Raw genomic sequence first — 25,183 nt, forward strand, 5'->3', positions numbered from 1 at the left:
GGTTGCTTGATTGCAGTGGTGCTTTAGCTGCTTGCCAGGCAGCACCAGCCTTTAAGGGCTTCTGTTTCTATATCTGATCTCCAGAAACCTTTGGAGATGGGTTAAGCTGTTTGTGGGCCCTTCAGAACCTGTGGGGAGCTCTTTCTCTGTGTTGGGGGTCTGTATCAGACAGAACAGCACCGAGTCACCTCCCAGCATCCGCATGAACTCAGACGCTGCGCGCGGGAGTGATGGAGGGCAAATGCTGGCCCGGCCCTGAGCCACATTGGGCTGTAACCTGATTTTCTTGGTCTGTGTTGATGTTGTGCTGGAGTGTCTGGTGTGGAGGTGAACATCTCCCGTGTGGTCGGGATCAGCCTCGGCCATTCTGCAGCTGCAAGAAGCCTCGGCGCAGGCTGGCAGATGGGTCAGCGCTGCTCGGGGATTGCCTTGGATGCGAAGTGGAGGCTTTTAATAGCAAACGCAGTTGTCTGTATCATTGTGTAGCTTGAAACCTGTCCCTTAAAAGTACCGACAGCAGCTGAGATGTGGCTGAGTGAGAAGTCCACTCCTTTCAGAATTTTTTCCCTGGTTTTGGAGTAAAAATAAAATGAGGTTTTAAACCTATTGCTGGTGATGTTAATGTGCTTGTGGGTTTGGGGTGCAGTTCCTCCCTGGGAAGCAGGCTGGAAAAAGCCCTGCGTTTCTCAGAATCCCAGAATCATCCGGGTTGGAAAAGCCCTTGAAGCTCCTCCAGTCCATCCATGACCCTCACCCTGACCGTTCCCAACTCCCCCAGATCCCTCAGCGCTGGCTCAGCCCAACTCTTCAACCCCTCCAGGGATCCCGGGGACTCCCCCCCTGCCCTGGGCAGCCCATTCCAACGCCCAACAGCCCCTTCTGCACAGAAATCCTTCCTCAGAGCCAGCCTGACCCTGCCCTGGTGCAGCTTGTCCTTCTCAGGAAGGTCACTTGGCCCCGTGTGACAGTCAGGTCCTTCCCTGTGTGCTGTGCTGACAGATCCTGTGTCTCAGGCGGGTGCCAAGACTTCAGCCTTCTAGGAAAGGCAGCGGGGGCTGGTGTGGGTTTCCCTCGCTGCCAGCCTGTGGGTGCCTTGCGAGCAGCAGTTGGAGGTGTCGGGGCAGCGTCTGGAGCTGTAGATGGCTCACGTTAGGGTTGCAGTGCTGCTTGATCCATCCAAGCTGCCTTTTGGTGGGAATACACAAGATCTGAGCACAGAATTGATCTGTGCTGCTGGCCAGGCTTCTTCCTGATGCTGTTGTTTTTTTCTTCTGCTGCTGTAGCAGGAGGTAAATGTGGTTACGGCAGCTGCTTGGCTCTGGCAGTTTGCATCTTGCCTCCCCTATAAACTGCCTTTAAACTTCTTGGCTCTCTGGCCCGCTGTTTTGGTTGATAGGAGGCTGTTATCGGAGCTCAGCAAACCGTGATGATCACATCCAAGCCCTGTACCTCAAACCACCTGGCAGTGCTGGGCTGGATGAAGCAGCTCATTTGCACGGGGTGGTTAATTCTCTGTATGTTTTAATCTCCGTGACCATCTGTGTTCTTGCCTGGGCTGGGGAGACAGGAGCTCTTGGGATTTATTCCAGGAGGTGAACATGGAGAGGACTGCTTATTCTGTGTCTGCTGAAAACTGCCCCGGGTCAAAGCAGGACAGCCTCATTAGCTCTGGGAACAGTTGTTCCTACATCTTCAGGCAAGGAGGCCTCGAGGATGTGTCAGCTCTATCCTGGAGTCATGTCCCGAAAAACTGCAGGGAAGGGGCAGGAACAAAAGGCACTCACTGAAAATGGAGACTGCTGTGAATGCTTTTCAGCATCCAAACCCAAACGCAGAGGGTCTGCGAGAGGCTTGGCTGGCACCTCGGAGGCCTACAGTCCCTCCAGGGGAGGCTGCGTTGGTCTGGGGAGGGGTTGTGTGCTGAAGAATCTCCTGGTCACCCTAAAAGCTCTGCCCCAGGTTGGGTCAGGCTCCGGGGTATGAGCCTGACCCCAGCTACTTCAGTCTCTGCCTTGGTGAACGCCGTGGCTGGAGCTTGGATTTGAGCTTCAGAAGCTGCTGATGAGACTGGGGTGCTCACTACAGCACTGAAGTCAGGGGACCAGTACCTATAGGTGGCTGCAGGAGCATCTCCAGAGAGATCTGTGCGGGCTGCTGCTGACAGAGAGAAGCTTTTTTTGCAAGTAACGCCTGAAATCTTCCTTGTTTTGGGTTCTTCCATATGCAAGCCTGAGGCTCTGCAGCTCATCCACTGTCCTGACCAGGATCCCGGGGACCACAGGCTCTGCACATGGCACAGGTAAACCCTGTCGAGGAACGCCTGTCGCGTGGGGCAGCACGGCCCCGCCGAGGCTGCTGCCAACATCTGAACCCAGAGGGAACGATCCCTGCCCTGTAATTAAGCTCTCTCCTGCTCCTCTTCACCCATACTAACGAGTAGTCTCGTGGATGTGCTCCTCGCAGCTGCTCTGGAGCCTCTGTGTGGCTCAGAAGCTGGAGGGGGTTTTCCAGGAGAGCCACCTGCAAAGAGCAACCCCAAATCTCCATCCCTGTCTCATTGGGGTGAAACTCGTGGGCTGGGAACCTTTGGCTGTAAAGGCTTTCTTCCCTGACTGCACCTTGCCGGACTGCACCCTGCCAGCTGCAAATTCATCTACTGACATACACCCTGCTCTCTTAAGTGAGGAAAACCCTTGCTGCTGTTTGTGCTGGCAGGGCCGGGCGAGATGGAGATGTTTTCCCAGCCTTCAGTTAGTTGAAGGACCGAGGCTGCCTCTTGAAAGGAGAGCTCTCTTTCACCTGCTTGCCACGCTCTTGACATCAGAAGATAATAACACTTAAAACCAACCAGCTCTCCAGCTAAATCCTCTCCAGGTTCAGCAGTTCGGGGTTTGAGTCTCGACGGACGCATCATGGTGCGTCCCAGAGGATGGGTGCGGGCTGGTGCCCGTCTCTCCGGTGGGGCAGGACGGCTGTAGAGGTGCCCAGCCCTGTGCCCTGTGGCACCGTGCTGGGCCTCCCCCCTGTGCTCGAGTCGAGCAGGTCCCAGACCCTCTGTGGGGCCGTGGCGTGGGCCGGGGGGGCTGCCTGGGGTTCAGCACCCTGCTCCTGCCCCGGCGTGTGCCCGCGGCCGGCCTTGCTGCGGCTGAGAGCACCGTTGCTCTCTTGAATCTCTTCATTTAGTTAATGATCCTTTTGTTGAGAGGATTAGGGTTTAGAGGCCTCTGGCAGAGTGTTAATTAAATTAAGTCTATGGGTGTTTTGTTGAGGTTTTAAAGCCCACTAGAGGGCTCAGTTGGAGCCCTGTGGAGCAGGGGCCGGAGGCGCTGGGCTGTGTCCATCCTCTGCAGAAGTTTGCACGAGAAGTTACGTAAGGCCGGAGGAGCCGGACGGCCGCAGCAGCACCGGGGCCAGTCTGCAGCCTCCACACCACGCTCGCTGCTGCTCCAGCCGGGCTCTGCCCGCCCCGGGGCTCCCCGGGCACCGGCCGGGGCTCCGCGCGCCGCACTCACCGGAGCCTGGCAGGAACGGGACGCCTGCGTCATCGCTCGCTCTGTTATCAGCTTTAAGTCATGTCAGGATAATGTGGGGGTATTTTTTTTTGCCTTCCCCACTTTGGTGTTTACATTTCTAAGAAGTGGCTCAACGTGAACGTCCGGTTCCAGCTTCAGTTCTGGGAAGAGTCAGACACTGAAGTTTGCTCATGTGAACTCTGCTTGCGGCGCTCGTGTGAAGTACAAGTGTGAGCACTTGGCTTTGTGGTTGGAGGGATTTTTCTGGCAGGTGCATGGGGTTTTTCATGGTTAACTGGAACTGCTTATTAACCAGTGTCTCTTCTCTTTTCTCTTCTATACACGGCCCCATGATGGATTTTGGTGCCTCGCCTGCGTGGTCTGCCCGGCTGTCTCATCTCTGGGTAAGTACCTGCTGTGTCAGATCAGTGGGGCGAGAATAGCTGAAACGAGTCACTTGGACTTCAGTAATGAACTGACCGGTTTATTCCATCTTAAACTCCGGACCGTTGGTTGTTATCAAACAGTGAGATCTATCTTGTGCGTGTGTGTGATGATTTTGGATATTGAAAAGCACTTCTTATAGCAATTTCCAGGCCAAGTTTTTAAGATGATAAAGCCCCCAGCAGTAGTTTTTTCTTGCCAGCATGGGCTGCAGAGCGCTGACCTGGTGATAAAAGCACCTGCAAGTGAGCAAATAGAAGTGAAAATATTTCTGGTAGTGGAAAGCAATGCTCCCTGCTTCCCCCTAGATGCCTCCAGGCAGCTGCTGCTGGTGAATCAGCCATGTGGTTGCATGAGGGACTCTCTGAAGGCCGGAGTGTGGCACTGGGCTGGCTTCCCTTTTGCAAACCCACAGAGCTGCGGGGCTTTGCGGGGCACCGAGAGGAGCCTGAGGCCCTTCTGGTGGGAGAGGAGGGGAAACACATGTCGAGTTTGGAGAAGTGCAGTGGGCACTGACGTTTCCAGCTTGCCTTCATGGAGATCCTGCTTTGCACAGGGGGGAAGATCATCCTGGTGGGGTGGATTCTTGTGATTTCCCAGCAGAGGTTTGGCGTCTGCCCCTGAGGTGCTGCTTGTGCATTCAGGCCTCTCAAAACGAGGTGCGTGTGTGTGCTCAGGGTGGAGGAAAGGAAGGGCTCTCTGCTTGGTATAAAGGTGGTTCTCTGGATGCAGTGGTGTATTTGCATTGAGGTTGCTACTTCTGGAAACTTCAGAAGTTTTTAATTGACTTTTAAAAAAAAAAATTTCAAGTATTCTCCTGCTAAGCTTTCTCCTTTCCTGTCTGTCTCCCCCCTCCCCAGTAATATCCTCTCCTCTCCCAGTAATGCAAAGGACTGAGCATATTTTGAGCAGATCTGCTCCGTACCCAATGTGCTGCCAGTCTCTGATGAAAGAATTGAAGGGAAAGCAAAGGAAGGTGCTGGGAAGAGATTGCTTTATTCGTGAACTTATTATTATATGATGCCTCATGGCAAGGGGGGCAGGAGCAATAAATCAAATCCAAGCACAAACCTGATGTTCTTACACAGAGGTGAAGCACTATATTTGGAAGCTGAGCAGCTGTCTCCTGTTCCGAATGAGCTGTTCCTTGCTACCAAATCCCTAAAAGAAGGCTCATTAATTATCGAGAGAACCTGCCTTGATCAGAGGTGCTGAGCTCCCATCCCCACCAAACACCCAGCAGTCATCTGAACGCAGAATGAAACTCCTCTGCACAGAAGACGTAGTTGCAAGAAATGCAGGCTGGCAGTGGGCTGGCCAGGAGTTCGTATTTGGAGCAAAATGCAAGTGCTCCCTTGTGTGACTGTGGGAGCGGGTTGGCAGGAGGTGTGTGCAGCAGCTCTAACTGTGCCAGGCTGACCGGGGTGTCCCGCACAGGGTAAGCAGCAGCAGCAGCAGCAGCAGCAGCAGACGTTCAGGACATGGCCACCAGTCTGGTTATCGCTGCGTGACAAGTCTCTGGTCAAGGGTGAAGTCTTTCCTTGGGGAAAGAGGTGCCCTGAAGAACCCTCGGTTTGCTCTCCCCAGAGCAATCTCACTACGGCTTTTGTCTGCATGAGCGGTCTGTAGTCTTTCATGTCCTGCACAGAGGGTAGAGGATTGCATTTCAGTGGTCCTGCTTATTACTGGCTTTTGGGGTTTTGATCCTGATACGAGATGAAATTTGCTGCTTGCCGAATACTTGATCTTAATCTTGATCAGCAAACAAGAAAGCTAAGTGGTACCTTGTTAGTGATGGCAAAGATAAAGGTGGTGTGGTTCAGTTTCATTGGATCAGGGACAGCCCTGACCTTCACCCAGTGGAGAAATCGGCGGGCTCAGGTTGCCTTTCCATCTTTAAGCCTGGCTTATCTCCTAGGTAAACATAAAATGCATAGGAGCTGTAGTAAGTGAATCTCCTCTCCTGGCCTGATAAGAACGTTGGGCATTGGTCCTAAAAGTCACACACCAGCAGCTTCCATGGGGGGGATGTGCTGCGAGAAGCTGGAGGGCGGAAACCGTCAAGAAAAAGGCTGAAGATGCAAGTGGAGCAAAAGGAGCCTGTGACGTTTGAGGTTGTGCTCTTGACCTTCAAGCTAAGATTCACATATGTTGCCATTATTTGAAGCCTGTCAAGAAATCTGAGGTGAGGTCATGTGCGCTGGCTGCAAAAATGTTCAGAGCTGTGTTTGTGGCAGAGGGGGTGTGTGTGTCTGTTAACGGGCTGCTGCTGGGCTTTGCCTTTCCATACGCTGGCGTCGGTGATGCTGGGAGCCATGTGTTGTGATCTTAAAGTTTACCTGTACCTGAAATTGTTTCTTTCTATCCCTTAATTCATGGGTCACCTAGAGAAGGGCAGTGCTTCGTGGAGCTGTTGAACAGCAGTTGTGTTGTGAACTCGGGTCTTCCCTGAATTCTTATTCATGTGTAGCTCAAAGAGGAAGAACAAATAAGGTCTCCTGCTTTTCCACCTTTCCGTGAGATTTTCTGCTTTGAATCTCTCCGGGAAATGTGGTAGCAGGGTATCTCTTTCACTTGTCCCACCCCTTCAGAAGAGACCATCAGAATCTGACGCGGTGTCAAGTTCTAGGGCTGGCTTAGCTCGGTGGTTTCACTTCAGCGCTTTGTAAGGCAGTGAAATAGTTCTCATTGTGGTGTTTAAAATAGCAGTGCTGCTTTCTGAATTACCATCTAATTAAATGAAAGCAAAAACTCAAAAGCAAGTGAGCTTCCTGCATCTCTTGTTGCATAAGAAAAGCTGTTTTAGTTGACCTAAAAACCAACACTGAAAAACAGGCTAAACAGAGATGCTTTCCTCTTAGCTCTGCAGGCAGTTTGTAGCAGTTGCTACTGTTCTTGGAGGGCCATTCACGCGGTGGCAGCTGCAAGCCCTCTTCAAAACAGTTACTCTTTTGAGAGTTGCTTCCCTTTTGCTTGATGGTTGGAGGAACCCTGCTGTGGAGACAAATAATTAGAAATAAAAGATGGCAGCTTAATGATTATTAGCTTCTTTCTGATGCAGTCTGCGGTGAATGCAGGGGTAAGATCCAGCTAGTGTGCATCTCAAAGCTGTTGCTGCATCTCTTGCTCAAAAGATTTACCGTGTCCACCAGGTTAGCTTGCAGCCTCTGCAGACCCAACTAGAAGAGTTATATTACTTACTTCAGTAACAAACCCTCTTCAGAGAGGACGACTCTTGGCAATTAGCTGTGACAATGGCAACAGCTCAGGTGAAGCGTAATTCCTGCCCTCTCCTCCCTGTCTCCCCATCCGTACCCACAGCTTTCCTCTCCAACTTCTGATTTCTCCCCCCTCTCCCAGTACTTGGTTCCTGCCTATAAATCTGAAACGCTTTGGGTTTTCTTTATAAAATGAGCGTGGAAAGATACGACCTTAAACAAAGCCTCAAAATGCCTTATTTTTGTAAAGCTCCAGAAAAACTGGCAGCAATGTGATGCTATCCTCTGGGATTTTGTCCTATTGATATTAATCTTTTTGAAGCTGGTATCCGTGACTGCCAGTTTCAGAGGTTAATATACTGCGTTTCAACCGAGCTGAGAAGTCTTTTTTAAAATTTTGATACAGAAATGTGCACCAGTTAATCATTGCGCACCTGCAGAAATGCCTCTCTCAGCAGACTTTGGCTGTGCTGTATTAGGTCATGGGATCATCTGTAGAAAGGACTCAGGGTGGTGAGCCTGATCCAGTTAGTAGCTTAAGACAAACGCTGCAAGGTCCGAGGAGGTAGCAGGTAGGGGAAACAGCACTGAACAGTGGTGCAGAGCCTCAGCTCTTGTTTCTGGAAGAAATAAGGTAGCACGTATTCTGTTTAGCAGTTGTGTTTGGTCTCTACAGCTAACGTCTTAATTAAATAAATGTTGGGTCTTACAGGTGTTCCTAGCCTGCAACAACCAACTACTGTTGGTTGTCTAGAGCCACGTTCACCGCTTGCCTGGCCTTTGGATACAAGTGATGTGTTAGTACAGACTAGAGGGCTTCCCGCCAAGTACCCAACTCTGACTTACTGCTGTACACATCGGTCCTAAATAAGCCCTCATCTTGAAGCTTGCCTTCCCTGAACCTGAGAGCTCTGAGGTTTTTGAAGCCAAGGGATACTCTTTGCCCAAATTGAGAGGGTAACAGTATGGAGTCCAATCCGCACTTGAGCAGCCCTTTGTGAAAGCTTCACCTAACTGGTGCCTTTCTGGGACGAAGCTGCAGTTCAAAAAACACCCACCTGGTGTTATTTCAATAGACCAGAGCTTCTCCTTGCTGCAGTTTGACTTCTCATCCATGCAAGGAGTAAATCAGCCCCTGACATCCTTTGTTTGTGGTATGGCTCTTCTGCCTCCCTGCCTTAGCACTGGTCCCTAGGTGGCACTAACTGTTATTTTTGGGTTTATTTCAACAAAGGCTGCATAGCTGAGCTTGTCCCCTGCTGAAGTGACAGCTGTGTCTCTGGCCAGGCTGGCTGTTCGTGTTTGGTTTAGGAGGCTGGCGCAAGGGCTTGAACTTCCTCCTGCTGCCCAAACAGAGGGGTTTCCAGCAGCGTCTCCTGGAACTTATTAACGAGGGGCAGGGAGTCGAGCACTCTCTGTGAGCACGCTCCTCTATTTTTAGTTGCGTCTTCTTTTCACTAAGACTGCTCGGGAATGAAAAACTGGTAAATTCTTGAAATGGGGGAGAGCTCGTGGCCCGATGAGGTCAGCGTGCCGTTGGGCCGGCTGTGTCTCTTTCAGTGCTTCAGTCCATTTTTTTCAGGCTGTTTCTGGAGCTCAGGTTCACGCCTCACCGATTCTGCATTTTCCTGAGCCTGCACTCCTTGTATTCACAGCATCACCTGTAGTCTATCGTCCAGCCTTTTTTTAAGCACTTTCTAGATCCTTTAAGTGCAGCCACTCCTGTTTAGTACTTCCTACCCATACCTAAGAGGAAAAGTATTTTTCTCTCAATATAGAAACATTCACTGTACGAAAACTCGATCCCGCAATCTGAAGCTAACCTCCTCTAATCTTTAAATGGTGGATCTTGGCAGAAATGTGCTTTATGCACCATCTCTAAGCCCTGGAACAAAGCTGACTTTCCAGGGAGCTGTTCTTCCCTGCACTGGCATGCAGCCTGGAGAGCGCTGATGCTCCTCTTCATCTATTTTATTCCTCTTTCTCCTTGGAGCTAGTCTGCTGTGATGCAAGACACCGACTCAAGTGAACATCAACTTCATGCAAACCAATGAAACCCACAGTGGGAGCTTTTTTGCATAAATTAACCAGATCCTGGGTGGGATGGGAATTCCTAGGTGCGCAGGATCAGTTGCCCAGTTATCCCCTCCACCCTCCCCATCTCCCCAAAAGGCACCTGCATAAGCCAGCCCAGTACCAAAAAGGTGGAGTGGCTTGAGAACTGGATTCTTCTACCCACAAGAAAGAACATGTGGTTTTAGTTTGGCAACAGCAGCCTTTAAAGGGCATAACTCCTGCTGTTAAAACAACCAACAAAGGAAAACTCTCCAGTAGGAAACGACGCAGAAAAGGGTAGGAGAAGCAGCTTGGATTTAGCAAAACTTGAGGCTAACTGCCATGATGCCAAGTGGGATTACGAGAGCAAAATCACTTTGTCTCCAACTATGGAGAGTGCTGCTTGGCCCTTTAATAACTCACTCCACAATGAATCGATTGTTGGTTTTGGAGAGTGCTACGATGGGCTGGACTAGATTTAATCTTTGGTTAAATACTTGATACAGAGCCAGGTGAGTGTAGATGTTCCAGGTTGCCTTCACTGCGCACACACATGTTGTAGCAAAGCGTTGCAGTGTGTTCCAGTTCTTTGTGAAAATTTCTTGTTTGCAATTCAGCCCGTCAGAAGCTTTTTCTGGCAGTGAATTCTGCTGTGCCTGCCACTTGGTGTGCTAAATCGAGGGGCGAGCACTGGAGAAACACAGCTTTAGCTGAAGCACCCCTTCCTTTTAGGCAAAAAGTTCACCTGAAATATCTTTGTTCTAGATCACCGCATTACAGTAAAACAAAGCTTGTGAAGTCGAAGGGAGATTTCCTTTACACCTCATCCTGGCCTTCTCTCTCAGCCAAATCAGCACTGCTGATGGTGACAGTAAATCTCGGAAGAGGAGCCAAGGGCTGAGGGCCAGGAGCTGGCAAAACTGAGCCACCTGCTCTCCTCCCACCTTGTTTGCTCTTGTGAAATGGCTGCTGCTGCTTTGGAGACTGTCACTTCCTAGCAAAGTGTGCGAACGTGGCACCTAAACTGAATGTGCCTATTGTGTGTACACATACGTACCTGTAATACAGACACAACCAGCTTATTTAGAGCAGTAGTGGATAAATGATTCAGTTGACCAGCTTAATTTGTTTTCCTAGAATTTGGCTTAATCCCGAGTACTTCTCTTCACCTTAAATCCTGCTTGCTTTGGGGGAGGGAGCATCGATACCAGTGTGATGCACAATTTCTTTGTTTAGGTTGGGAATTCCTCACGAAGAGAAGCTCCTCAGGGTGAGGAGGGCTCTGTGCACTTTGTTGTTGTGCCAGTAATGCTCTGGGCTCAGCTTTCACCAGCACTTGTGTAAATCAGGAGCCTTGTTTTACAGCAAATCTTACCAGTAGTGCATCCTGTGGGGGCCTGCAGAGCACTGGATCACCTTACAAAGGATTATTTTTTTTTTTTTTAAATGAAGAACTTACTGGAACTGGATTTAATCTACGGTCTAGATGCTCTTAAGATGCTGGAGCGTGTAGTGGAGCTTCTTGCTAGCTGCGTGCACGTTAAACAGGCAGAGGATAGGGTTTGGCGTCGTTTGCTGTTGTGACCCAGTTGATGAGCACTCCCCGAGCGGCCTTTCAGCGAGCAGGGAACAGCTTCTGTTTGGGAGACCACAAGTGCATGCCTAAAATGAATGTAATTCCTCTCCTTATTCCTATATCCAGTAGCTGAATACCAAGAAATCCTGACTTATTAAAATAATTCTCAGTCTCTAATTGACTTCTATAAAGCGACTTAAACCAGCTATAACTGGGAGAGTTCTTTAAATATTTGCAATCTGGGCTTGGCACAGGGCAAACTGTTCTTATAGTGAAGAATTTAAGAAATTTCCATTACTTCCTATGGGATTTCAGAGGTCAGTTTGGGGCTGTGTAGGAAGGAAAAGGTTAGAAGCTAAGCCAGTGATTTACAGCAGAAGTGTGTTGATGGTGGTATTTCCATATGCAGAAGTGTGTTGCATTGGGTTTTTTTTTAGTTTTTTCCTTTTTTCTGCTCCCTACAAAAGGATTGATTTTGGCCTAGGTTCAAATCCCCCTGCCCCAGAAGGACATTTTCAAGGCACTCTCCTGACACAGACCATGTGCCTCTTTTTGTGTCTGGTAGCTCTTAAGTTTCTCCTGTCTTTCGAACTCTTGGCTGTTTGTTTGGGGTCTGAAGAGGTAACAGTGTCCTTTGCCCTCGTGCACAGCGTGTATGGCAGCTTGCACTAGTGCTCCATCTGCCTAAATGCTTCACCTGGGAAATAATGGCTCAAAATACGGGATCTGCTGCGCTCTGTACTCAAGATGCTGGCAGATGGACTTGGGGATCATCTGGTGATCTGAGTGTGGTGGATGACGTGATGCATGGTGTTAAATCACCGTTTTGATGCAAAGTTTTTGTTGCCCTGGTCTCTTCTTCATGTAATCTGCAGGCTGTCGTAGGTCAGTGTGTTAGGATGTAGCAGCGTGGTTTTGTTTGCTTGTTGTTCTTAATTGCAAGAAGCTATTGCTAACCCTCGCATCTGAAAATTGTGGCAGTTTTGCTCAGTGGTTTTCTCCTTAAAGCCCTTTGGACTTGTGTTTCTCTTCTGACAGTCTGTTTTCTGACAGTCTGTTTTCAGCCCATCCGTGGGTGAGCAGTAGGAAAGGCAGCAGTTACTGTGGTGGGTCAGCACCAAACATCTGAGCCTCCCCCATTCACAGCCCAGGCTATTAAAATGTGTTAATTTAAGGCCACGGGGAATAAAGTTTGAGCTTCAGGGCATGTTTCAGGGGATCTGCCTGTCCCTGGTGTGGGAGCAGCAACTTACAGCTGCCAGCCCTTTCCCAGCCTGTGTCTTTGAATCAAATGTGTTCATCTGAGTCCAAGGAAACCAGCAGATAGTCCAGATTTAAGGCAAAATTACCTGTCTTCCCTCCCATCAGGGAGCTTTTTGCAAGCGATCTCAACATGAAGGGGCGAGCTGCTCCGTTCTGTGTGTTTTGGCAGAGCTGAATGTCATTAGACGTATAGACAAATAGCTGTGAGAAGCACATTAATTTTTCTAGAAAACTGGGTTCGTTCGGCTCCTACTGAGTCCTATTTAGTGTGTGAGTGGTCCTCACTAGGCTGGTACCAGTGAGGGCTTCAGCACCAGGATAAAGCTGTCCCAACCAGGGTGCGCATCAGCCGCGGGTATTTGCGGGTGAAGAGGTAGGACGGTTGCTCTTAATGCAAGCGGAATCATGTGCCTGGTGACTTAATTCTCTTTGGGAGACAAACAGACATGCCTTGGTGCCACATGTCTTTTGGGGTTGTGTAAATATTAGAGAGGGCTGTGGTTCCCCTGAGCTGGTCAGGCTGACGTGCTGGCACTGGAAGCGCTGACAAGAAGCTGGGGAGCAGTTTGCTCTGGTGTACGTAGCGGGGAGAGCTGCGCAGCTCTGGCTGATAAAAATAATTTATTCTAATTTGGCTGTAGGTGTGGAAAAGCCGCTCCATGCTGTTACGCACACAGTTTGAGAGCGGTGGGCAGGTTGGTCTCCTCTGCGGGGTTGTGCTGGCGCTCCTGTTTTTGCACGTTCACCAGCCTGCCTGGGGGGTTTTCTCCTTGACCAAGCGCTCGCCGGCTCAGTTGTTGCTTTTTTAGCTCGGCAGCTCTTCGACTGAGGCAGTACCTATTCGGTTCCCAAGGGTTTTGTGTTTTAAAAAAAAAAAAAACCCCACACCAAAAAAAAAAAACCCGCCACCCCCCCCCGCCTTCCCGGTCCTTCCTTCAGAGCTGGGCCACAACTTTCTCTGCGAGGCAGCGAACTGTGTTTCAAATCTAGGTCACGGAGGGAGGAGGGAGCAGCCCGCAGCCGCTCGGCGGTACCGGCAGGCAGGGCCCCGCCTGTCCCTTTCGTACCGGTTTCGCGCGGTGCCAAATGATCGCGGTCCCTTCCTTCCCCCCCCCCGCCGCCATCGGCTTAGCGCCGGGGCGGGGGGGCTGCCGGTAGTCCTGTCAGTTCAGCCTCCCCCTCCCGCGGCGCGGGGGTGTTTTTCCGGCGGGCTGAGGGAGGCGGCCGAGGCGGGGCAGGGCCGCGGTTCCTCCGGGCCGCCCGCGGGCGCCGAGCTCCGGCCCTGAGGGAGGAAAAGGCCGGCGGGGGGGGGGGGGGGGGGGGAAGCGGTGAGGGGGCGCGCGCTCGCGCTGCCCCCACCCTCCCCGCCAGCCGCCGTTTCTCCTCCGCCAATCGGGAGGCAGCATTCGCGCCCCGCCCCCTGCTCTCGGCCAATGGGAACTTACTACAGTGTTGTGGGTGGGGGCGGGGCCGGCGGTGCGCGGCGCGGGGGGCAGAGCCGCGGGGCGGGCGGCGGCACCCGGGCGGCGCGGCTGGGCGCGGAGCGGCGCGGCCCGGCCCGGAGGTGCCGCACCGGCGCTTGGGGGGAGGGAGGGGAGGGGGACAGCGGGTGATTTTGCGCGGCCCGGCGTGAAGGCGGCGAGCGCTGCGCGCGCGGGGGCGGCCGCGCGCGCTCTTGGCGGCCCGGTAAGTGCGCGGGCGCGGGCGGGCGGGAGCGTGAGTGTGTGCGCGCGTGTGCGTGCGTGAGTGTGTGTGCGTGTGTGTGTGCGCACCGTGTGCGGGCGTGCGGCGTGTGTGCACGCACGGGCTGCGCGCACGGCGTTATTTGGGCGCGCACGGTTTTTGCGCGGTGTGTCGGTGTGATGGAGGAGGGGGGGGTGCGGGTGCGTGCGTGTGCAAGCGGCGTGTCAGAGCGTGCCCGCGGCCTCTGTGCTGCCTGGGCGTGTGTGTGTGCGGGCTCTGCGCGCGGTGCATCTGTGCGTGTGCTCACGGGTGCGCGGTCTGCGGGCAAGGCGTGTGTGCGCGTGGGCTGCGGGCATCCCCCCTCTGTGCGTGTAAGGGGGGGCTGCACGGGGCCGGGGTGGGCACGCGTGGGCTGCACAGGCGCCGTGGGGGTGTGTGTGTGCGGGGTGTGTGTGTGTGCGTGCGCAGCGCGGTGTGCGAGCGCTCCCCGGGCGCGTGTGTCATGGAGACCTGGGAGCCGAAGGGCTGAGGCTCGGCTGGAGACAGATCCTGCAGGAGGCAAGAAACGGGGGTGGGGGGTAGCGGGATGGGGGAAGCCGGTACCCATTGTCGTCCCCCCGCACTCCTTGATGGGGCAGGGGGTGCCCGAGGCTGGCGGTGGCCGAGCCGGGGTCCCCAGCGCTGCCTCGAGTCCATTGTGCGGGAGGAGGAGGAGGAGGAGGAGGAAGGAGACATGGCGGGGAAGAGCCCTGGGCTCTGCAGACTGCCGGGGCGCCCCGATCGCTCGCCCACCCGTGGGCACGTGGGTGCCGGGGTCTGGCACCGACCGGGCAAAGGCTCTTTCCCGGCCGAGCATCCCGCTTCCCTCCAAATTTCAGCTCAAGAAAACACCTCTGCCCGCCGGGAAGCAGCGCTCTTCCATTATAAGAATTTTTCTGCCAAGGCACATTTTTATTTTTTATCACCAGCAAGGCAACGTTTTACGATGAAAACAACTCTAAAGGGCCTGGAACGAGTTAAAATCGCACCTTGACAACAGCTGTGAGTGCCGGGTCCCCAGCGCCCTTGTCCGTTGTCTTTTAAGCGTTTCTCGGGGAAAAGGCACTTGTTCCCGCTACGGGGGGGGGGGGGGGCGGGGGGGCTGGTTTTGGGCAGGGGCCGGCAGGTCTCCCAGCTGTAGGTGCATAAATGTTTATTTAAGAATTGCATATCCACTTGCAAAGAGAAGATTTCTTAAGAGGTTGTCCTAATTCTGGGGCAGGTGTTGTGCTGGAAGTTATAGTTCAGTTATAATTCAGTTCTCTGCGCTATAATTTAACTAAGATACTGGTAGCAATACAGAGAAGCAAAGCAAAATGTTATTTCTGAGCAACAGCACCAAACCAAGTTTTGCCTTACGTCGCTCTTATACTTAGGATGTTAAGGCTTTCCAAGCACGCTAGGTTCTGTTTGCCGAAGTTAGGTAGGTCTGGAGGGATGGTCCTTCGAGCTAGTTGATTCTTATTTCACAATTGGGTCGCTGAACGTAAAAATAATCCCTGTAAGGTCTTGGGGGGGAGGAGAGCAGGGCTGTGTCTTGGCGGGAGATGCGGCTGGGCTCTGACCCGGCTGCTGTCGCTGTTCGTCGCTGTGGGGATGCTGGGGGGTGCAGCTCCTTCCACAGCTGTCTGGCAAGTCACTGCCCCAGGAGCTGCTCCCTTTGCATGAAAGGTTGTTTTGTGGAGGTGCAATAGTGGGGTTTGTTTGGTGGTTTTTTTTTTTGGTAGTGGCTGGCACAACTGTATTTTTAATTCACTTAAGGTTTTCCCGCCATGCGGTGGCTCTTTACAGGAGTGTTCTGCTTGCGGTGTGTGTTGGGTGTCAGTGTTGTTAATGTACTTGATGTTTATTTTTGTACCTCGTGGTGCCAACCTTTGGCATCTTCAGTTACGTTTCTGTGACGATTTTAAGCACTGAGCGTGGTTTAGAGGACCGTGAGGTCCTTTGTGTATCTCTGCTGACATGGCCTTAATAAAGAAGGCAAGGATTTTCTAGGATTCCCATGGACAAACATAATCTGCTGCAGAAGCTAAATATCAGGATAAACATAGCGCTCCTTACCTTTAAAACTCAATTAGAACCTTGAGAAACAGAGAGAATGATGATTTTTTTTCCCTAACAGAAATGCATTAATACTTCCTGTATCAGTTTAGATTAGAAGAACGGGAATTACCTGCGTTTTCATCTGGTCTCACAGTTGCAATTTAAACCAAATTCTTACCGGAAGCGAAGCGTTTGAGGTGGTAGGCAGCGGTCTCTCTCCTGGGCGAGGGCAGGAAGGGCTCTTCTCAGCCTGTTTCACACACCCTATGTTCCCAAAGCCCTAAAAATGCTTTAGACAATGATGCTCCAAATCCAGGGCTTCTGTCTCCGGTAAGGCGCTGCCAACTGCCCGGGTGCTCCGCATGAGCGGATGCGATATTTTCATTTGACAGCATTTGATTTTCGACAAGTGGTGAAACAGATCTATTCTGACGCCCCATTTACTGCTTGTTGAGCAGATATTTGAATTGATGGGAGGTAGGCTGGTGGGTACCTGGCTTCTCTAGTAAGCAACCACATTTACAAATTCATTCATTAGTGATCAAAGTGTTGCTGTGCCAGGGTAGCTTGCAGGCTTCCAGCCACGGGATGCTGGGATGCTCCGTGTGCTTTGATATGTTGATGGATGGATGACGATGTTGGGAACGTGGCACGTAACGTGCTGGAATAAAATTGTCCGTACAGAGTACAGAAGTGTTGCTGATGGAAGGCAGTGGCTCTGTACTAGATTTTTACCGGGAGTTATTTAGCATATCAAAGGAATCTTGGATTTTTGGTGTCAGTGAGTAAACTTCTGGCTCTTTATCCTCGGGGAAGTCTGTGGAGGTGTTGGGGTATGTGTCCGCAGCACTCGGCCAGGAGTTTCTCATCAAACACCTTTCCTTATATTCTTTAATGAAGGGTGTTTGATGAGAGCCTCTTCATCTGGGGGGACCGTGACAGAAGCCGTTCTGCTGCACGGTGGGTTTTTCTTCAGCCTCTTACTGCCACATTGCATCTGTTTCATGGAAGAAGCCCCAGAAGTTGATGCTGCGCCTGTGGTGGGTGAGGAGAGCTCTGGGCTCTCTCCAGGTGTCTGGGCCAGGGGGTTGCGGGGAACAGAGAGACCCGAGGGTGCGGGAGGCAGAGCGGGTGCTGCCCACCCCGCTGCGGGGGCAGGCGTGCGCGGCTCTGCGGCTGGGGAGCCCCGGCCGGGCTGTATTTCTGTGCTGCACTGGGTTAGTGTCTGGACTTGCTCTGCTTGCTGAAGCTGCTTTTACATTCACAGTAATGAGCTGTGATGAATCAGAGGTGTTGCTTTAATAAGGTAGTCTTTGAGAGGCCTGCAGCAGCCCTATGGCTGGAAATAATTTTCTGTTATAAACCTTATTTTATGCTTTTAATGCTGCAGATCTACCGGCTTCCTCCTAACCGCGGTTCGCCCCCTTGCAACTTTTCTGGAGCGTTAAGAAATGGCAGATACTCAGATTGTTGAGGCTTGGAGCTGTGTTTTGTTGCTGTTGTGTATCTCTGGGGAAGCTTGATGTGAAGCTTTGCATCTCGGGTGGAAATTGCACTCTGGGCTTGGTGATCTTTTGCAATGATTGTTCTGCTTTCTTGGTGCTTGGCTTTTGCTGTAATCTTGTGTAGATTAAGCAGGCAGCTATACGTAAAGATTTCACCTTATACTTCTCATCTGCTACGTTGTTTTGATCAGTACTGTGGTTCCTTAAGTTGCAAAGAACTATAGGATACGGCATAGCAGGGATTTATCTTTGTCCGTCAGATGGATTAGGTAGGAATGTTCATGGCTTGTACTTAATCCAGATTAATATTATTAGTTTCTTTAAGTTCAGTTGGTTGTTTACGCTTGTTTTCTGTTTATGTGAATTTTTGCTTGTGTAACATCGCTAACGTATTAAAAGCAAATACTTTTAATTCTCTGCGTAGATGGACTAAATCTCTCTTTTTTTTTTGTTTTTTTTTTTTTTTTTTAAATGAAGCAGTTCCACAGAGAGGAAAATAGTGTGGGCTTGGGGTGGGTCTTTCAAGCAATCATACTCTTCGGGGGCACGCTCTTCCAGACCCCACTGCGTTTCTGATATGGGCTTTTTAAACAAATTCCCATGCCAGCTTGCTTTAGTTGCTGCGCTTGGAGCAAATGTCTACAGCAGTGGTTTATAATTTATTAAATTGCAAAACACTTGAACTCTGGTGCTTTTGGAGAGGACTGAGTATTTTGCATCTCCCTGATCTCGAGGCAGAGCCTGGAAGATGTAGGAAGAAGAGCAGCTCCGGGGAGTGTTTCTGCTTGCAGCGGGTGTCTGGCGGTGGGAGAGCGCCGTGGCTGGGTGGTCGCGTGGCCACGGCCATCGTGTTGTGAGCTCCCCTCCTACGTGTGTGTTTTTGGAGAGCAGTCCCTTCCATCTCTTGGCCAGGGTGAGTGCCATGGGATATCGGATGGATTTTCCAGCAGGTTCACACCATGAAATAACGTCCTCGATGGCCACCCAAGGAAACCTGCAGCCTGGATTTAGGGAGGAACCTTCGCTCTGCCCGGACAGAGGTCCTTTTACAGTGATCAGGTCAGCCGGAGTTGTGAACGCAGCAGAATACACCGGGGATGGAGCCCTGTGGGTGGAAGCATGGTTTGGAAGCCTCAGGAGAAGATTTGGGCTAGTTAGCTGTTTCTATGAAAAACCCAATTCCTTTGAACCTGCAGGTCACCGGTTGTAGGCTGATTATTTCCCCCCCTTCCCCGCCCCACGTCATGCGTGTGTGCGAGAGAGATAATTAAAAGCTTTTAGTGAAATAAATAACTAAGCTGCTCACACGGCTTTATAGTAGAATTGCAGAGTCAAACACTTGGAGGTAGAAGATGGCGTGTGCTGCTGCTGGTCCCGCAGCATCTCCTCTGCCTTTCTGTGCGAGCGCAGACCAGCGTGGTCTCAGTGCACACAGACATTCCCCCCCAGGGCTTGCCTATCACTAAATATAAGAGAAAGTCACCCGCTAAGCAGGGATGGTCCTGTCCCAGGGTATACGGGGCCCCAGGCTGTGTTTATGTCCAGCTATTCAAACTCTGCTCCAAAGACAGGATTAATAATTCCCTGCCTGGGTTCATCTAGGATGCCTGTGTGCATCAAAAGCATGAGCTGGTGTTTGCAATTTGCTTGTGAGACAGGGCTGGACGCTTTGGGACAGGTAATGGTACAATCGTGGAAGGGCGGTTTGGTTTTATCCTTTGGATGCGGAGCACGGTTGAACATTTTATTTTCAAGCCCTGGTTTCTGCCTCTGTGAGCTGCCTGCAGTGCCTTAAGCCAGGCACTCAGAAAATGAGAAACATGCAGCTGGTGACCATTCCTGGGGAGTTTTCAGAGTCGTTCATCATTGGACAGGGGCTGGTTCGTGAAAGGGTAGAAATCTTTCAGGTCCAGCTTCAGCTGCTGTAGCTAGGCAATGATTTTCCTCCTGCAGCCGTGCCCTGCTTGGTGCCTTCTTACTCCTGAAACAAATGCCAAGAGGGCCCTACAGCCAGAGCTCCTTGATTTCACCTCTTGGGGGCTAGAGGAGAGCAGGATGCCCCGTGGCTTTACGGGAAGATGCAGATTTTAAGAGGTGCAGTGGCAGCTCAGGGTGGCATTTTGCGGTCTGACAAACGCATTTAAATCCCCAAACAAAAACAGCTAGTCTGCCTTTTTAATACTGGATTCTGTGCGCAGGTAGTTTTCTAGTCCTGCTTGCAAACCCACGTTGTAGCAACGTCACCGTAATGTGCACATCAGCCGTTAGAGACAGGAGCTGGTGGGACCCTGTGGGGATGCAGCTCCTTGGGGGGTGGTGGCTATAATCCTCCCCGGGCAAGGGAGCCCTCCTGTTCTTCATCTAAATGAAAACACAGCTGTTCATTTTGTCTGAAAAGTCTTAAAATCCAGCATTAGGTCAAAGTTTTCGGTTTTAGGCTTGGCAGAAATTGACGTGCAAGATGGAAATTGTGTGTTTAAAGTTGTGCGGGGGGGTTGTTCTTTGTGCAAAGTCAAAAGAAATGCTGCCTGAGTGACACCTCTGTCCCTCCTGCGAGTGTGTAAGCGTACAGGGGAAGTAAAAAAGACCATCTAGAACATAAATATGCTTTGACACCAGCAGAAGGCAGAGGACGTGTTCCTAGGCTTCTTGTAGGAGGTCGTCTCCCATGCAAGAAAACAACATTTTTAGGATCCTCAGTAGCAAGTTTTAAAATTTGACCAGGTGGGGTGAGTACCAGGCACTGCCCCCGTGTCCCTCCATCCCTCCCGGGGTCGGCGCCGATGCCGTTATTGCTGCTTTTTTATCTCCAGCTGCCAACTTGAAAGTGAGTACGTGTGGTGAGAAGTGAGTGAAAGCCTTGGTGAATAAGCACATCAAATAGCAATACTACAAAATTGCAGCGTGGGCTGCCTGGTACAGCTGCTGGAATAACTTTCATCTAGGTACAAGTTGGAAATGTTTGGGGCTTGGGGAGAAGTCCAGCTGCAGGGAAAACAACTGTTTTCAGCTGTTTGTTGTACATAGCTCTAGTCAAAAGGGTTTAAAGACCCCCACGCTTTCTTGGAGGGGGGGGGGAACAACTGGAAAGAGAAACCGATTTGGGAGGGGAAAAACGCAGACTAAATATATGTTGCTTTTCTATCGATTTCCATGTGCAGCTGGGCCCCCTGGGGTGTTTAAATGTGATGGAAAAGAGCTCCTGCAGACGCACGGGTTTGCTGAGTTAATTACACAGATCAGCTGACTTAATTCTTCACGAGTTTCTGAAAAAATAATTTAATATTGCAGAAGACGGGGCCAGGCTGGACCCTGGAGAAGGAGGGGGGGGGGGGGGGGTTTGCAGTGAAGGCAGGAGGAGCAGAGGGGGTGATTGCCTCGACATGGGAAGGGTGTGCTGCTGATGGCACAGCGAAATGGCCACGTGCTGAATTCCTCTGACTTCAGCCGTGTCTGATGCTGTTTCCAGCCTGTTTCATTAGAGGAAATAGTTTCTTTAGACTTCTCCTTGAGTGTTTTTTTTTTTCTCTTGTTGTTGTTTTAACTGCTGCTTCTGTTATTTCCCTCCTGTCTACCTAGATGCTGTCTTCAAAAAACATTTCCTTTGTTTATGGGCGGCTTGTTTGCTCCCGCCTTGTCTCTGTACTTCCCTTCCCTCCCCCAGGAAATGGTGGAAAAAAGCCAGAGCTTGCTGATGAGGTCAGAGCAGCCGTCATGCCTGTCCCGGGGCAGGGATCGTGTCCCTGCCCCTCTTTGCAGTGTGGTTTGGGATGCTTTTCCCCCTTGTAACGAGAACCCGAGGGACTAGCAGTGCCTGAGCAGTGTTGTCTCAAAGAATGACCCTTTCCCCCCTGCTTGCACGCTGGAGCAAGTTTTTTTTTTTCTATTTTATTTTGCTTCTGAAGCGAGATGCTTTGAGTAGCTAGTCTCTCCCGGCTCCTCAGTTTTGGGGCACTGATGCAGAAAATATTCCTCCTCTTGGTTGCATTCAGGTACACTCGATCCCTACCTGCAAACATCCAGCAAACGGCATCTTGGATGCTGGTGGAGGAACCAGCAGCATGGCCAGTGTTACTGGCTTCCTATTTAGCAGCTGCTGCTCTTGGCTTATTTAAAAATGATGATTGACTCTCTTCATCTGACCTGATGATGACAAATGGTGATATTCCTTTTGTAAAGATGTAGTTTATTAAAAAAAGTGTTCCCACCGCATGATGAATAGAAAGAGAGAGCTTGGGGAAACTGAATATATTAGTGTTGTGTGCCTGCATGCCTCCAGAGGCAGGAATGGGACTAGATAATGAACATGAGAGATGACTTCAGCAAAGCAAGGAGGCTTGCAATTACAGTGAAATTTGGTATTTCACTGCAACGCTTTTCTTGCAGCTTTATTTCTTTCTATAATTGAACTGGACTCTCCAGCATGAGTATTGCCTGATTATTACCCTGGTGGAGCCGTTCAGGCTGGGTTTGGTCCGTGCTAATCGCAGAGAAGGCAGGCGATGTGATAATGCAAACGCAGCGGGCTTAAACTTTTTTCTCCTTTTTTTGAGGTAGATGCACGGCTGCATCTCTGCCAGTGATTAGATTCATGGCAGACAGAGGTGAAGCGGGTGACGGAGCTGGTGGAGGGAGACCTGTGAGCACCCTGTGCCTGGAGATCAATCACACACAAGTTCAGTAGGTTGTGAGGTTTGCACAGAGCTAATCAGTGGCTCGGTGAGGTGCAAGCCCGATTATGTGTTAGAGCTGTTTGCTGGGTTAATGCTGCTGGTGGAAGTGGTTGCACATTAACTATTGCTGATGATTTCTCATCGCAAACAGTTGTGAATCACTCACGTAGTAGGAACAGATGCAAAAAGCCCTCAGCCCTGGTTTTGCAGCACGGCGTACCACCTCCTGCCTGGGTCTTTTAGATTGAAACCAGAATTGTAAGGAAACAAAAGAACTGTGCCCTTTTGATGCATTGACTATAAAATCAGCTGAAAAACTGTCATAGATTGTGCTTGTTTTGGAAACTTTCTGAAAGTTCTGACTGGCACAAAAACACTTAGTGGTTATACTGAAACTAAAGTTTGATTAATTGTAACTTTTGTAACACTTTAGCTTTACCACTAGAAAAACATCTTAGGCTAGGTGAAGAACATTTGTTTTTTGATTGAAAACACCCGTTCTAATAAACTTTATCATAATCTAGATGAGGGTGGAGAGGACATAGACTGAAGTTGCAGCCGTGCTTCTCTGAAGCACGAGGTTTGTGGGTGAGTTGTTCCTGTGTACTTCAAGACTCTGCTTATTTTTCCCCCTGTGTTGGATATCCTGATCTACTTCAGCAGAAACGCTCCCTGAGAAAATATTTTGAGACGTTTCTTTAAAACAAAAAGGCAAGTGGAGAAAAGCACAAGCCTCTCTGTATTCGTTCAGCTGGAAAATAGCATCAGAGCTTTTCTAATGGAGCATTTGGGATTTATGAAAACGGTGCAGAAATGCAGCCAACTGCACCCTGCGAAGTCGAGCGTGGTCTCAACATCCCTACGTAAGCCAAACCCGGCAGTCCCTTGGTTCCTGCTCTCCAGAGGAAACAGCAACTGGGGAACATGCAGTTTTCATTTGCTTTTCTGAGTTAATCTCCTTGCATTGCTTTCCCACCCATTTACTGTGGTTTTGCCTAGTCACAAGGTGTTTCGTGGGTGCAGCCAGTTCAGATGCTGCGAGTCAGACGTTTGGGAGTGAATCACTAGAGCTCAGGATGGGGCAAGTTTCTTGACAACCTGAAAGATCCCCAGGCTTTGAACAAGCTTAAAATTAAGGGTTGACAAGACACAAAAAGATCCAGATCTCTTGGTATTGGCAACTATGAGCTCTTTTAATGGTGCTTTGAGAAATAACGCTTGAAATATGTTGCCCTCTTAAAGAAAAATCTGTCTTTTCTGCTCCAAGCAGTGAATTATAATTTTTTTTAAAATGCAAATTGCAACAGATTCAGCTTGGAGCAGTGCAGGTACTTGATTTTTAAGTTGATAGTTTGTCGCACAAGGAAGGAGCCAGTGTGGTACCTGGTACAGCCCCTTATGGCTCTGTGGGATTGCAGCGTTCATATGTGATCTGCATTTACTGCGAGGAAAAATGAATGTGGCACTTGCATCTTAGTAGGCAGACTGTCTTTTTGCTTGAATCGCTGTAAAGGGAGATGTATGTGTTTCATTCGAAGTCTGAGATCCACCCATCTCTTTTTTTAAACAGACATGTTTGGTATATGCCACCTGCAGTAAAAGCCGACGCAGCCATTGTCTAATTCCTAACGGCACGGGCATGGTTACGTTTTTGTAGTATCTTCCTCTTTGGAACTGTGCTGGACATTGGTTTTCCTGCTTAAAGTGAACTTTTGTAAACTAGCAGCTCACTGGGTGACCACTAATTGATTTAATTGCCATATATTAAATTATATTAAACATACTGTGGATTAGAAAGGCACTTTCTCTTGCCCCAAAGTACTCGACCGAAGCAGTCCCAGGTGTGTGTGAGTTGTCCACGTTCCCCATGTCCCCGTGCCGGCATGTCCCTGGTGTGAGCAGTTCGTGCCACCGCCACGTTCCCTGCTTGTGGCCCAGCGGGATCTCCCAGCCCTGCTGCTGAGCAAACCTGTGATGAGATGGGTTTCACTCCAAAAGCTTGTGTTTGGCAAGGGCTGGGAGCAGAAATGAAGCAGAAGGAAGTGCTATTTACCTGTTTATTTTTCCTCTTGTATGTAGAAATCTAGCACTAACCTTCTGTGCTGTCGTCAAGTGTGAGTTTTGCAGTGCTGTTCATGAAACACTTTGAAAATGCACTTCACCATGCAAAGAGAAACAGACGTTTTGAAAAAAAATCTAATGCTCAATTACAAAATTAGGAGATAATTGTGGTAAAGGAATATTTCCTCCTGGCATGTAGCTGTTTCACACAAGTGGCACTGCATCAGTCCTTTGTGCAATAGAAATCTATTTGTAGAAAGGGAAAATAGAGACCAAAGTTTACGGATCTTTCTCAAAATCCAACAGAAGAATGTCTTGCACTTGGGTCGTTATTAAATCTGAGCAATGCGAGTTGCAAAATAACTTCTTGCCAGATGTTGTCTGCAAGATGCCAGTGTGCTCATGAAGGCTTTGCAAGCTGCGAAAGGCCATTCTGTGCCATTTCCGAAGGCTCACACTGTTCTCCCCTGTCCCTGGGCTCTGCGACAGGGAGTTGGTTTGGGTCTTATCTCCCAGGTCCAGTGTTAATGCCTGACCAGATGCAGTTTGTGGTTTAAAGTGACTTGTGCTTGGTGGGAGATGGTTTTCAGGCATTTCTCCCATAGCCTGGGCAGTGTGGGGTCTCCATCTTCCTTTTCTTGAATGGTTTGTCAAAGGCAACTTCACTGTATTCGGCAGCAGCCAACGCTGTGTAGTGATGTATGTCCCACATCCCAGAGATTTCCAGCTTAACCTCCCCAACCTTGAACGGTGCTGTGTTTTGTTGAATCCCAAAGAAGAAAACAGACATTTAATGCTGTGGATGCATTGGGGGTGTGAGGGGCTGGCAGCAGTGCTGAGATCTGGGTGTTGAGGCTACGGTGACCTTCTGCTCATCTGCTGTTTCACCAGACCAGCTCTTCCTGCTTAGGGCTGTTACTCAGCCATCAAGACCAGGAATCTCTGTTTCTTCTTCCAGCGGAGAGGCTGGTCCTGGATGCTGGCAGGTTTGAAGCAGTGCCTCCAACACCATGCAGTGCAGCTGGCAACAACCTTGTGCGCAGGGAACTCTGTAATTAATGTCGACTCTTGAGCGCTGAGTAATTGGGAGCAGTAATTGGATGGTAGCTTA

At 50.3% G+C, this 25,183-nt stretch overlaps 1 protein-coding gene across 26 annotated transcripts in view; it reads left to right on the plus strand.

Annotated features, from left to right (window-relative positions):
* The window catches only part of EPB41 (erythrocyte membrane protein band 4.1), a 97,412-nt gene that overhangs the window by 6,367 nt on the left and 65,862 nt on the right, over positions 1-25,183 (plus strand). For 4 of the 26 annotated variants that reach the window (XM_074926357.1, XM_074926359.1, XM_074926362.1 and 1 more), the window contains exon 1: positions 18,270-18,397. The exons of 1 other annotated variant lie outside the window; for it this stretch is intronic. In XM_074926357.1, the coding sequence (XP_074782458.1) occupies positions 18,273-18,397 (125 nt within the window). In that variant the 5' untranslated portion in view covers positions 18,270-18,272. Of the gene's footprint in view, positions 1-2,228; positions 2,300-18,265; positions 18,398-25,183 lie in introns of those variants that run through there. 21 more of the 26 variants (XM_074926363.1, XM_074926364.1, XM_074926367.1 and 18 more) reach the window with 11 other exon arrangements.

Source organism: Athene noctua, chromosome 24, assembly GCF_965140245.1.
Source record: "Athene noctua chromosome 24, bAthNoc1.hap1.1, whole genome shotgun sequence".
Classification (NCBI taxonomy): domain Eukaryota; kingdom Metazoa; phylum Chordata; class Aves; order Strigiformes; family Strigidae; genus Athene; species Athene noctua.